Here is a 14,784-nt window from a genome sequence, read left to right as displayed (position 1 = left end):
TATTAACCAAATCCAACATCAGTACATTTAGGTCATGTATAACAATTATTAAGTTAGGTACCCATTGTTAATTCTTACGGTCTGTCTGTAGTGGCGGTAACATACGCTGCAAGAAATGAATAAGGAGGAGGAGAAGGAGGTTAAGAAGGAACGAATATGGTATGTCGGTGTTTATAGTAAGTAGTTGCGGTAGAAGGAGGAAGATCTGGGTGGGCAGCGTCCAGGGAGGTGGCACATGCGGAAGGAGTGATGAGTCGGAAGAACAACGACCACGGGGCGAAGACGTCGCTACAGATAAGGAGGATTGCGGGGAAGAAGAAGAAGACAGATACGGCGGCCGCGAGAAGATGATCAGCGCGCGCAAGGTAGGAGTCGAAACCGGTCTGGTTCGGTTCTGGTTCCGTCTCAGGCAATCACACGTGTCCGGCGCGCTCAGTCCCATTATCACCGGCGATCCCGTCGCGGCCACAACGTACACGCGATATACTACCATCGCCGTCATCAGGCCAACGACGACGACGACGACGACGTCGGACGCATCGAAATTTATTTTTTTTCAAATTTCATTTTTTGTTACACGCACTTGGTCGTTCGATGTGATTACAGTTGATAATAGCATACGCCATATTGTATATATATAGGTGTTTTATTTTGGAGGCGCCGCCACCGAGATCGTTATAACAATATTATACGAGCACACTTTATTTTAAAATAATCGACCACTGTTTTTGTATTTCGTTTTCCCAATAAATATACTATTTTCCCGCGTTGTTCATTTGAGTTGTACAATTTTTTTTATTGTTTTACTACCTATCTGTTTCGCGACGTGCGATGGTCCGGTCGTGCGATCCGCCGGCAATCGGTTACAGGTGACGACGGCCAACCGTCAGCACACAGCACTCGAACATCGCGCGTCTAACGATGACGACCGATGAAGAACGTCGGATATGAACACTGGACCCAGTCAGGGTGCCCATGGGCCATTGTCTCTACCAAACTGGTGGCCCACCGACCCTCGTCACACCACTTCATCGACCTCGGATGTCGTAAGTACCTATATTTATATAATATTATAGCTTTACTATTATTATACTTTAGTCCGTTTAAGGTATTCTTATGTCATAGTTATCATATTATTGTCGACTGCAAGTATTTGAATGTTTATTTTTCTAAAACCTGAATACCCAATCGAAACAATTCTGAACGATCACGCATAACAGTAATGACATTGGTGTTACCAAAATTATTTTTCGGCCTATACCATAGCATACTGTAGACTGTGTCGTAAAAAGAATATTTTAATCTTGATATAACTTTTTTTGTTTCCCAGAAGATATATTATATTGAAATTTAATCAATTTCAAAGATGATCGATCATAACTGAATATTAATAAAGCTATGATGATTCAGTGACTATATTATTGGAAATTTTCCACATTGGTTGCATTTTAATATTATTGTTTAATGTCTTAGGTTTAATTTTTGTAAATAAAGATGGACTGTACAGATTAATTGAATTTTTAAATGTAACTATCTTTAGGCAAAAAAAAAAATAGATAGATATATTATTTTAACTAAGTTTACTGTGCAGCGACCCATGTAGCTAGAAATGTAAATTAATATTGTAAATATACGAATAGAAGCTATTTATTGTTATGGGATAATCATAGTCACAATATATTATGAAATACATTAATTCGTAAGTTTTACAAAATATGAAATGTGATAAATATAAAGAAGAATGGCAAATAAAAAAAAAAAAACTCCAGAATACTAGAATAGGCGAATTTACACACAGTATTGGTAATCGGTAGACTTAAACGTCTTCGGCTTAAGGCCAATCGGGTTTGCACGAAGTAAGACGATAAACAGCGTTTCTTTTATAATATAATTCAATAGAGACTGACAGAATGAATGAAATAACAACTGTATATAAAGAGAAAATGACGGGTTTCAACGAACCTGAGAAACAGTGAAAAGTGGAAGAAGAAAAAAAATGTAGCGAAGATGTAATACTTAAAAGTTGGACAAGTGGAATACACAGTAGACAAAAACACTTGTATTACAAATGTGTAATCGATCGTGGTTTGATAAACGTTTCTCGTTTATTTATTTATTTATTTATTTATTAAGGCATTCTTTTTTTTCTCGGCATGCACATGTGCGCACAAATAATTTATTCATACGAGTAGCATATCTTCAGAACTAAACGGCGCCGAGAATCGCGAGTTTTCATTTTTTACAGTGAAAATAGTTTATTCATAAGTTATCATAAGTTAATAAATTACCGGTTAACTAATTTCAATTATCTATAAGATGCATAAATTATTTTAATTTTAAATGGTATTTCTTATTGTTCACATGTTCATAACATTCAATTAAAAAACAGACATTTATTATATTATATTTATAATGACATTATTATTTATTCATTATAATTATTTGAGAAACGTATATAATATAATTTAAAATTCTCTCTTATAGCAATTAATGATTTTAAGTTTTTAATAAAACAAATTACAAAATGTATGCATGAAGTGCAGTCAACACCATTTACACAAATGTTTGATATTTTACATGAAATTTTATTGAATGTTTACGGATAAATATCAAAAAATATAACGAACTGTTTGCAAAAATGATATCAGTCACAATGCAAGAGAATTATACGTAAATATAATTATAACGAAATCGAATTATTTATTTAACACGATTTTATTTCATCAAAAACATCGTTTATAAGATAAGTACGAAATAAACAATATTTCTTAATAATAGTATTTAACAAATAAAAATTATTGGTTTAAAAGTACAAACAATTTTATTATATTAAATAAAATATAAATAACATATTAATTATTAAAGTGGGTATCCAAAAATTATTTATTATCAGTTTTTATATTTTAATTTATAAATTATTGTATTTAATATTTCAATAAAAAAAAATTAAGGTCCTTAGTATAAAATAGTTGAAATGGTTGATAATGCCATAATAATTAATGTTTATTATACTTATATATTACTATTAATTAAAAAATATAGCAAAAAAAAGTATGAGAGATATATAAATACTGCAGTACTATTAATTATTTTTGAGTTTTTAGTAAGATAATCTTATTATATATAAAAATATTAATAATATTTAATAATCTAATTCGAGTTTTAGTGTTTAATTAATTTTAAGTTTTAATATAAAGAAAATATATTTTTTTTAATTTATTAAAGGATCTTATCATTGGATAACTTCTCTACTCATAATTTTGTTAACCCATTTACTTATTGTATTTTTTTTTTTTAATGTACAAATGTATTAATGTATTATTTTTTCCTAGTAAAAAAAAAGTTAATGTATGTGTAGTGTAATACATATATTAATATTAGCTTAAAGTGTTTAAAATGTTTAAATTAGCATAATTATTAATTTATTTTCTTCAAATAATTCGAACTATATAACTATTATATTGTTTATTTGAGTATATATTATCCTTTAGTATTAATTAACCTATAATATGTTACATTTCTAGAGAACTTATACCTTATTTAAAAATATTTTCCATTATTATCCTTTAATTTCCCAGAAACTTTAATAAGAATTTAAAAATAAATTACTTTATTAAATGCAAAATATTCAGATTTACATCTTTGCTCATTATAATACATACAATGAAAAAATAGCAACCCATTGACTCATGTGAATTGAATACAATGTTTTTGTAAAAAAAATTTTGTTATGATTGCATATAGAGTCTAAAACATGTATATTATGATGTATTATATTTATATAAACGCTATATTTTATAGTTAATAAAATGTATGTATGTAAAATGTAGGTACCTTTAAGTACAATATTACTTATTAGTAAAATAGTTATAATTTATCATAATTTTAAGGTAAATATATATATATTTTAACATTTATTAGAATATATACAATCTGTAATAGTACTTACAATAAGCATATGAGCGGGAAATACGAATTGACTGTGAAAGCACGAGGGGAGTAGCTATCCTGCAGTAACACACGACATTGTAAATATAAAAAAATAATATATAGATATTATAATGATATAGAATAATATACCTACATTCGAATTCTAGATGATAATATGTTGATTAATAAATAAAACAATTCAGTCAGCGAAACAAATTAAAAAAAACGTGCGTATCTACTAGTTTACAGACAAACAAACTTATTATTTAATCATTGAAATCTTCGAGAAACTATTTTTGCAATATCCATAGAAAGGATATGACGTATAATATATTACATTGTAATATAGAACTATAAAACAATTAAAATGTAAATATATTTATTTATTATACAAAAACGTATTCATTTGAAAGTTGCAAGGAGACCTTATGATTATACCTGTACACATAATAACAAATGTTTTTATACGATTATGATGTATAATATACAGGAAAAAAAACGTTAAGCCAGCTATTTCGGATGCTGTCAAAATTTCGTGTCGTAGACGTCGACGTGTTATGCGAAATGAGTTTCACGGATTCACATCCGCTATAAACGTCACCATCATCGTCAACGTCGTTGCCGGCCCGCAAAGTCAGTTTGTTATTAAGACGAATTATGGAAATAATTACCCAATGTCAGAAATCCATTAGTACGACTTTAGGTGAAAGTCTGACGTGAATTACAAACGTAAAAACACTGTGTATATTTATTTATATTTAAAAACTACGCGTTTAAATCTGCACGCGCGCGTGCTGGTCTACGTTTATGTATATTATATATGTATTGTGTATTTGTATATACATTTTGTGCAGCAATATAATAACCGACCGCATTCGTATTTGTCTTAAAATAACAATTTAGTTTTATCTCTATTTATATATTTATTTATTTATTTTTTTTTTTGAAACTAATTATTATAATCGTATGCGCGGGTACAAAGAGAACCGCTGCCGCTGCCGCCGAAGAAAATGTCCGTCTGTAGTCATCGCACGTCAAATTATATTTGAATGAAATCGTTACGATTTGTTTGAAATGCGTAACTGTTTCGTATAAACGAACGAAACGATGGCACGACAACCACGACAACCGACCCGACTGTGTTTCGCTATGAAATATGGAATAATAATATAAAACATATCAAGTGTGTGATTTTTCGTCGGACGAGATTTCTTCTCCTGCATTAACCCGTCAGCAGGATTTTAATGTCTAAATATCTATTAAAAAAACAACAACAACATATAATATATATATATATATGTAGTCTATTTCATAAAATATGATATAGACAAGAACGTGGACGCGATAGATGGCGTACAGGAAAAAATATAATAATAATTTAAATGATAAATGAAAAAAAATGTACAATAATAAGAAACGAGGCCAAAGTTCAACTCGGCATAAATAATAAGGACGTACGACGAGCTGTGCTGTATACCTATAATAGTAACTACATGGCTACATGTCTACCTAATGTAATACCTATATATACATTTATATTATACGTGTATGTATATTGGTGCTCGAAGATCCAACCGGAACACGACTGCAGTCGCTCGCGTATTATAATAAACATATATATATATATAAAATCCCCAACCTCCACCGCCTCCGACCATATTATGGTATCATACAAATAGAGTCATAACAAGAGGGCATTTACATAATCCAATAATGGATTTACAAATGGTTCGCGTACACTTACACACGCACGCGTATTTATATATAATAATATTATAATATACAAGAGAGCAGACACCGGCCGGCAACGATATCAAAGACGGGTAGCTGATTATCATAATACAAGTACCTACGCCGCTGCTGCTATAGTTGCTATATATATAGAGGTACACGACGCTGTCCGGTCAGAACACGAACGAGACGATATAATAATAATAATATCATAAAAAATAAAATGGTGACAACACGATAGTTAATTTATTTTTTTTGTACGAATGCGATCGTGTCGCCATCATAACGCGTATTGTAGCAACAGGTATCCTCTACATCCAGTCCAGACGACCACCGCCGCGATAAATTGGCATACAATTGTATCATGGGTAGTTGTAGTTTGAGTTTTATTTGGAATTGCTACGGTTCTTGGTGAGCTTATACGACCAGCAAGGATTGCATGATATAACACCCGTATATAAAACGTGACTGTATAGTAAAATACGACCCAATAAATATAAATAAATAAAGTATCGTACCCCAAAAGCTAAGATGAAATACAATTCATTATTAACAGACTAGCATAGATGATTTATTTTTGTACACAAATCGTCCGAGAGAAGTGAAATGCATGTCAACGTAATCAATAAATTAATCGAATCACTTATAGCATTTATTGACTTATACGTCACATAAAAACGTAAAAAAAAAAATACAAAGAAATTGTATAAAACGGTGGTTCTTATATCTTATATTTTGTTGAATACTTAAAACTATTGGAAATACACACTAAAAACTGAGTCAAACTTATTTTATAAATCGTGTATACTATAATATCATATTTGTATACGTTGATATGTAAAACAATTATTAGAAACTGTAAAGCGTATATTATTGTTAACTAGATCGACAACAAATAACAATTTGGTACTTATTATTAACATACTTACACACTTACATCGTACTTCACGATATTATTTCAGGTTTATATTGTTTTACAGAATTTGTTAACTATTGACGTCGATTCTGTTAACAATATAGGGGTTAAGTATTAAGCACCGGGGTGGCAGGATCCCAATCAGGCTATACAAAATACATACTTATAAGAAGTAACGAATACATGTATAAGTGGCTTATAAGATTAATGACGTCAATAAAAAATAAAAAGGATACGCACACCAAGCCATCAGCATTATTAGGCCCGTGAGTCGGTGCTTTTTTATTTTTATATACGTACAAAGTTAAACACATATATACACATATATATGACAATTTAATATTTAGTGTTATTATGGGATGTTTACATCATACACGAGACTATACAATGGACCAGTAGACTTGACCGCATGGGTTGGCATAGGTTAACTCTCTAATAAAATAAAATAAAAAATAAAGTAATATGTCAAAGGTCAATACGATCAAAATCTCCATACGGTACTTGCCTATATGTTCCTTACCTATCTGTATATAATATTTATATATGTATATATAACTATACTTGTGCAATAGAATTTCAACGATATTGTTATACTGCTATTTTATTTTTAATGAACCGTATGTATAGGAATATAATAATATAAAAATAAAGATAGGTTTTATGTGTCTCCATTGGTAATACGAATATATACGATGGCATTCGGTGAAGATCGGTGAATCTCGAAAGTCGCTGTACGGGCGAAGGAGTGGTCCGCTGCAGCAGATCATGTTCATATCCAATAAATTACACACACATATATATATATATAATACGTTAGTGTATGTATATGCTTAATGATATTAATAATAATAATCTGCGGCAGATTCACCTCGCCTTATCAATACTGCCCATCAAAACCGGCATCGGCACTATTTTATAGGTGTGTGTAACTTGAACCATAACCGTTGAAAATAAATACGGTAGTTATTATCCGGAGATTTTCATCTGAACAAATGACCCATGGAGGGGGCCCAGCCGGTGGGATCGCGGGAAGATCGGGTTGGCATCAAACTTTCAGATAGAACGGACGTGTCGTCTGTGTGTCATTTTTATTTTATTTTTATTCATTATTATGCAAATTAATGGGATTTCAGACATTGCGCAGGTAGGTAGGTATATAATAAACGCAGAGAGTTCAAAAAAAAAAGGAAGAAAAAGATCAATAACATAATAACATACATAAATACTTGGCTTAAACAAACGTTATAATACGCTGAGCGTTGGCAGGACCATTAAAGTTTGCGACGGGCTAGTTCTTGTTATTTTTTAATCGAGTTTTTGAACCGAGGTTGCATTATTTTCGTAATAATAAAATATAAAATCTCGCGAATGAGTTTTTGTAACAGTTTAGCGTCATAAATAATGGTATATAATTATATACGAAAATTGACTTGGATATTTTTAAGGATGCGGCGATTCTATAATTTCGTAATTGAAAAACACATTAATAACATATGCAAATCATCGTTCGAGACGTTTATTTTTTATTTCATTTAATGAAATACGAATTAAACGCGTGATAATATAAATACGTATCGCTTTTTTGATCTCTCATTCTCCTCGGTTTGTTCGAACGAGTAAAAATAATGTACAATGAAAACAAACGATCGAATAGAATAATATTGTATATTATACATATATATATATATAAATGTATGTACGAGAACTCTGTTATACATGTGTATGCGTTGACATCGCCGCTGAACGCGGAAATTATTATAAGCGTTGCACGTACATAATAACATATAATATGTAATTAAGTTATATTTAATAAATATATCATATACATAATATTATAGACTAATAACAATGTGCATTTTAATTTGATCGTCGGCGGTTGTACACATTTTTCAATCGAATTTATCATGTTTGCAGATGAGTCAGCTATGTCGTGTGTGCGGAGAACCAGCCGCCGGTTTTCATTTCGGAGCGTTCACGTGTGAAGGATGCAAGGTAATATTTTTGTATTTTGTTCAATTATGATTTATACATATTTTATAATAATACTAATTTAATAATTAATAATAAAGTAATAAAAGACCGCTGTGGGTAGATATGGGCACCTACAATTAACTCGGCTCAAAATTGACCGTGCGCTATTATAAAATGTATATTATACACATTACATCAATAACCCTGCACGACCAATATTACCATTCGATATCCGTCTCGGACAGCATCGTGTATCGATCGTTTTGTATACTCCAACGTTATAATACCTGTACACTATATATACTCGCTAAAGTTTAATTAATATACGTTTATATAGGCTGCTATATAGCGACGATAGCTGACCTTACCCGTTTGGTGCAATATAATACAATATCGTGCGTGAATCAATCGGGCTGGGAAAAAATCCATTATCCCGATGACCAAAACTGTGTAATTATACATGATATTAGGTAGGTTACCCATTATTATTACGCGTTGTATTATATCCGAATTTCCGATGGAAATACACAGTTTCACGTGAGTCAACCGGATCGCGGACGACGACGAATGATTTTTATATAACATTTCGCCTCGAAGTTGAAGTTTTAACCTATAAAATATATACAATTATAGTATGCAACACATACATACCTTCTTATTGATATTTTTCACCTAACGTCACTATAGTTTTTAATTGTACATAATAATACCCTATATATACTGTATTATTGTCTGTACCTGTAAGTTAGGTTAGGTCATCACCAATAAGTTCGAATTATATACATACAAATAAAAATAAATTTTAAAATCGCTTGAAAACGGTGTTTGTAATTTTAATAGTTATTTCGGTTCCGGTTTCGTTTTTGGTACCTATCCATTCTTTAATTTGATAAGTTCTAAAAATTATTACAGGCAAAACTATATACTGTAGTTCTATTTTAAGTAAGATATTTATTATTAGGATCCCAAATCCTGGTTCAAAATATTAAAAAAATAAAATAAAACATAGGTAGCTATTATCACGAAGGCCCAACATCACCGTTCTACTCAGTGCTGCAACGGCGATGTAAAAATATAATAATAACCGCTCGCGCGTATATAATAACGTCACCACAGTTGCATGTGGCACGTATATGTCAACATATTTTTTTACACGCGTAGAGTCATAAAACAATTGCGTACCAACCGTTTAATTAAAAAAAAAAAAATGCGGTATCGAACGAATGTATCGTATTTAGCGACTGCAAAATATAACACGTGACACATTACGCGGGCACGATAGAACTAATCGAAACCCCATCATCGTCATATTGCGCGCATAATATTATTATTATTATTATTATTATTATTATTGTATTCGTGGACGAATGCGTTTGTCGTGTGTGTATTATACTTTAGCTATATACCTATAACGTTACGTTAGATATAAATTATAATGATATCCGTCACGGTAAACTATTAAAACGGCACTGCGACACGTCGTCGTTCACGGTTGTTTTCTTTTTTTAATTCGAAATCGAAGAAGACGAGGAAAAAGCGCATTCATCACACACATACAAACACATATAGACGACGCATTGATCACGAGCCTATTCCATCGTTCGACGTTAATAATAATATTAATATTATTATTATATTACGGAGGGAATATTTCACAATCTGCGAACAATTAATAACGCGCGTATGCGAACGAGACACGCCGCGAAGAAAATATGTTTAACGATCGTAGATAATAATAATAATAATATGAGACTCACCCGTTCGACAACGCGGCTAATTTATGGTTTTGTATCTCTCTCTTACTCTCTCTGTCTCTACCTAAGTCCGAGGCAATATAATATCGCTGATGCGTCGAATGAATCTTCAAAAGACACTTTTACACGATCTCTTCGATCGTTGTGCAACTACAATATTATATTAGTTATAGCTAGAGGTATATTATATTTCCTCATATATCGCGCGCATTGCACCACAATTACATTTTATAATAATATTATATACATTATTTATTGTATACTTTTACCGTTTATCAGCGCCCCACCGAATGAATCGCTGTAGTGCTTTATGGTCTACACATGAGAGGTAGTTCATCATTAAATATTTTTTTTTGGATATCGTCATTGCATCGTGCCATTGTTGGCTGTGGAAGGATTTAAATAAACGCATTTAGCTACTGTGTCACAGTATTTTGTACGTTGTGTTTATAACAATATCGATAAAATAGGTAGTCGACTAAACTCTTCTAATGTGGATTACATTACTTCATTTATAACAAGCCACTAATAACATAAGAAATTTATTGATCCTACGTGTTGGTTCGATTTCAGGTACTTATATATATAATATATATTCCGATAATATTTAGTTATTGCGTTATTAGTGTTATTACCAATGAAATCGATATTTATATGTAAATACTTCTTCAAAAATGACGATTATCGAACCATTCGAGCCACACCACAATCGTGGTTATATAATAATTCCTATTTTAAACGCCCTCTGTCTACCCACCGGATAATTCGAAAAAAAAAAACGTAGTAGTAACAGTTATGTATTAAATCTTCGAAATATTTCAGTCACATCGCAGTCCATAGTAATACAACACATAAATAAGCGGTTCCAGCCGTTCCAGGAGACCATTGTAATAATACGTCTCTAATTATTTTGTCTGAACAGATATCTAAATTTTATTTTTTCAATAAGCGATTAACTTTGAAAAGCGGGAATTGTTACAATATTAGACACGCAGTGACTCGCATTGGTATAAAAGTTGTAGTTTTCGACTCAGCGAATTTATAATGTTTGCATAAGTTAAACATAAACTGTCAATTTTTTTTTACTCGTCATGCCAAAGTTTCGATTTTTTTATGATAACCTGTACCGGTTACACCTAATAAATATAAATAGGTACGGACGGTATAGTAGATCTTTGTCGTGATCGCGAAACGTGGAAAATAGGTAGTATGATTAATGATTGTTCGGATCGGACATCGGTCATCGTTTCTGTATAAAAATGATGATTTCCCATGATAATGTGGTGGAAAAGGATTTATGATTTATATCATTTGAAGATAAGCTGCGTCGTTAAACGTGTAATAATTGCTTATACACAATGCGTACATGTATAAGAAGGTAACATAGCTGTCGGTGAGAACGGTCCAATCATTATCATAATTTTCGTCATCATTATGGAGACTGTACCAGATTATATTATATAGCAGGCACCGGCAACCCGCGGCCCTCGAAACTTTTTGCTGCGGCCTACCAAATATATTTCATGGTGTTTAAAATTTCAATTTTATATCTTAAATTAATATAAATACAATTTAATCATGACTATAATGTGTACATCTCATGAGATAAGCTATGAGCGAGAACGTAATATAATCGTGTATAACGTATATAATATATATAGTAATATATATTTATAATAAATTATATTTTTTAATATTTTAATTTTGTATGTGGCCCTCAATGAAAAACTGAAAAAAATTAAAGCCCGTATACGTAAAAAGGTTACGTACGCCCCCGTTGGCGTAAAATACTGCTATTTATTTTGTCAACCACCTTAGACACATAACATAATAATAATGGTTTTATTGAATACGGGTTTACCAAACAAAAAATGATCTACTTAAATTCTTGAAAACAAGAGTGGATATAAATGTATATTTTTTGATTAAAAATCAAAAATATTTAAATGTATATAAAAATAAATTTAAAACAACCGGGAATAGTATAGGTGATTGCCGTGCTAAGTCACTATACTGTATATTATATTAAGCTTGAATTCAACGATAAATCATTGTATATTAAAAACGATTCTGAGCAACGACAGTTTGTAGGCCTATATATATATATATGTATATATATTACTAAGCGCCTTTTATAGAATATATTTATATTGCATATATGATACATATATGTATATTAAAAATAGTAATGAGACAAATTGAATTTATTTATATGTAGAATTTATTATTAATTGTTTTTATTTAGTTTTCAGTAAGACTCAAGTCCTCACAAATAATGTTTTTGAAGTATAGCAAAATAATTTAAATTAGAATTCTTCGTTTAATATTTAATTTCATCCAAATTTGAACTTCGAATATCTACGAAAAAAATTGTAATTAAATATTTTTAAATCCTTTGAATATAGTAGAGCAGTGAAGCCCAACCCTCTTTCCCCGTCTCCCTAAAAGACTTGTATTAAAAAAAGTAACAATATTATTAAAACAAAATCATTCAATAATGATCGTATATATTTTATAATCCAAATTCGAAATTCGAAATATAAGTAACCTAATGATCATATAATATGTTAATATTAATCCGTAATGTAATAATTTGTACGTTGTAAAATAATAAACTAAAAATATTATATTGTTTCAGTCGTTTTTCGGTCGGACTTACAACAACTTGAGTTCGATTTCGGAGTGCAAGAACAATGGCGAGTGCGTGATCAACAAAAAGAACAGGACGTCGTGTAAGGCGTGCAGGTTGCGCAAGTGTCTGGTGGTGGGCATGTCGAAGAGCGGGTCCCGGTACGGCCGGCGGTCCAACTGGTTCAAGATCCATTGCTTGCTCCAGGAACAGCAGCAGCAGCAGCACCACCACCACCACCACCACCACAACCACAACAACAACCAGCACCAACAGCAACACCCGCACCAGCAGCAGCAACAACCGCACCAGCAACAACAACACCGGCCGTCCGCGGGTCTGCATTTCCAGCAACAGCAGCAGCAGTCGGCAGCTGGTTGCAGAATATCGCTAGACCAGGGCCGCACGCCGCCGCTCCCGCCGCTGTGGGCAGACGTCAAACACCATCTGCGCTTGGACGCAGACAACAACAACTCCGTAGCCGGTGATCTGAACAAAGACGGCGTCGGCGGCCGGCTGTCCGTGTCCGCTGCGGCCGCCGCCGCTGTCGTACAGGCCGTCCGACCGGAACTGCTGCGGTGGCCTTCGCCGTTCTTCTCGGCATTCCCATTCCCGCCACCCGCGCCATTCTTCCTGGCCTTGCAGCAGCAGCAGCAGCAACAGCAACAGCAACAGCTACACCAACAACAACAGTCGCCGCAGCCACGGGCGACGCCGCCGCCCACTGCATCGCACCGGCACCGGTCACCGCCGAGTCCGTCGTACCGCGGGTCATCGTCGGAAGACGACAGCGGCGCAGGCGAACACGACGAAGACGACGACCGCCGTGACGGGCCACCGTCTCCGAAGCGCGTCGCCGTGTCGTGCGACCTGCCGCCCGTCCAGGAGTCACCGATGGACCTATCGGTGACCGCGGCCGCGTCCCCGCCCTCGCGGCCGCCGTCCTTCGGTTTTCCGTCGGTCCTGCCGTACGCTGGCGGACGATCACCCGGCCACAGCCCGGACCGGTCTCGTCGCCGGCGCCGACGTCCGCGCAAGCGGAGACGACAACCGGCACCGGATTTTGTAGCCGTCGCGGACCGGACGTCCGGATCGGACGACGACTGCGCGGCCGGAACTGACTCGGTGCGAGACTCCGACTCGAACGAATCGGGCGGCCGGCCGGAGAAAAGCGCACCTCTGGACTTGACGTGCAACCGGTCGTAGACGAAATTTTATCTTTAATATTATTTATATAGGTATAACGTGATACATTTTTTTTTAGTGTTTATCTCTCTCTTTTTTTCTTTCTTTCTTTCCTATATAGCGCTCATTCTATATTATTATAGGTAATGATGATGTAAACAATTTTGTCGGCGGCGGCCAAAAACGCGCCGCAGATATATTATAATATATCATCATTATTATTTCTATTATTATTATATTTATATATATATATATATTGTGTATATAGTGTGTTATATATGGTTTGATCGATTATGTTCATGTGTAAACAAATTATAATAAACAACGCGTGTAACGTGTATGTCCGAATTATATACTTGATAGGCTAATTTGACTCGACGATTATCGTTTTTTATTTTTTCCATATTATCACGTCCCCGATCCTTTATCCCGATACATCATCAATCGATAGTAAGTGATGTAAAGGTCACTTTAAGAAGTTTTGTTTGTTTATTTTTTTTTTTTTTTGGTGGGGGAGGGGCATACAAATTTAGGTACATGTTTATTCAAAGAAAGAAAAGGTGAAAGAAAAAAGTAAAATTAGAATTAATGAAAACCTCATTTAATTTACCATCAAATAAAATAATTTTCAAAATAAATTCCTGTTAATAAGCTACATAAAGTTTGTC

General features: G+C 33.4%; 1 protein-coding gene across 1 annotated transcript; it reads left to right on the top strand.

Moving 5' to 3' along the window:
• Positions 1 to 410: 410 nt before the first annotated feature.
• LOC113547753 (protein embryonic gonad-like) lies at positions 411 to 14,456 on the top strand. The gene is made up of 3 exons (XM_026948231.1): positions 411 to 1,046; positions 8,492 to 8,569; positions 12,941 to 14,456. The coding sequence occupies exons 1-3, from the start codon at positions 948 to 950 to the stop codon at positions 14,135 to 14,137; spliced, it is 1,374 nt and encodes a 457-aa protein (XP_026804032.1). The 5' UTR covers positions 411 to 947; the 3' UTR covers positions 14,138 to 14,456.
• The last annotated feature ends 328 nt before the right edge of the window (positions 14,457 to 14,784 follow it).

This window comes from Rhopalosiphum maidis, chromosome 1 (genome assembly GCF_003676215.2).
Source record: "Rhopalosiphum maidis isolate BTI-1 chromosome 1, ASM367621v3, whole genome shotgun sequence".
Taxonomy (NCBI): domain Eukaryota; kingdom Metazoa; phylum Arthropoda; class Insecta; order Hemiptera; family Aphididae; genus Rhopalosiphum; species Rhopalosiphum maidis.
Note: the sequence above shows the minus strand (reverse complement) of the source record. Positions and strands in the feature narration are given on the sequence as shown.

Excerpts from the sequence above, each read along its gene's own strand:
- LOC113547753 (XM_026948231.1), top strand. The coding sequence starts at position 948 with ATGAACACTGGACCCAGTCAGGGTGCCCATGGGCCATTGTCTCTACCA. Across the intron at positions 1,047-8,491 it reads CTTCATCGACCTCGGATGTC|ATGAGTCAGCTATGTCGTGT; the intron begins GTAAGTACCTAT and ends TCATGTTTGCAG. Across the intron at positions 8,570-12,940 it reads TCACGTGTGAAGGATGCAAG|TCGTTTTTCGGTCGGACTTA; the intron begins GTAATATTTTTG and ends ATATTGTTTCAG.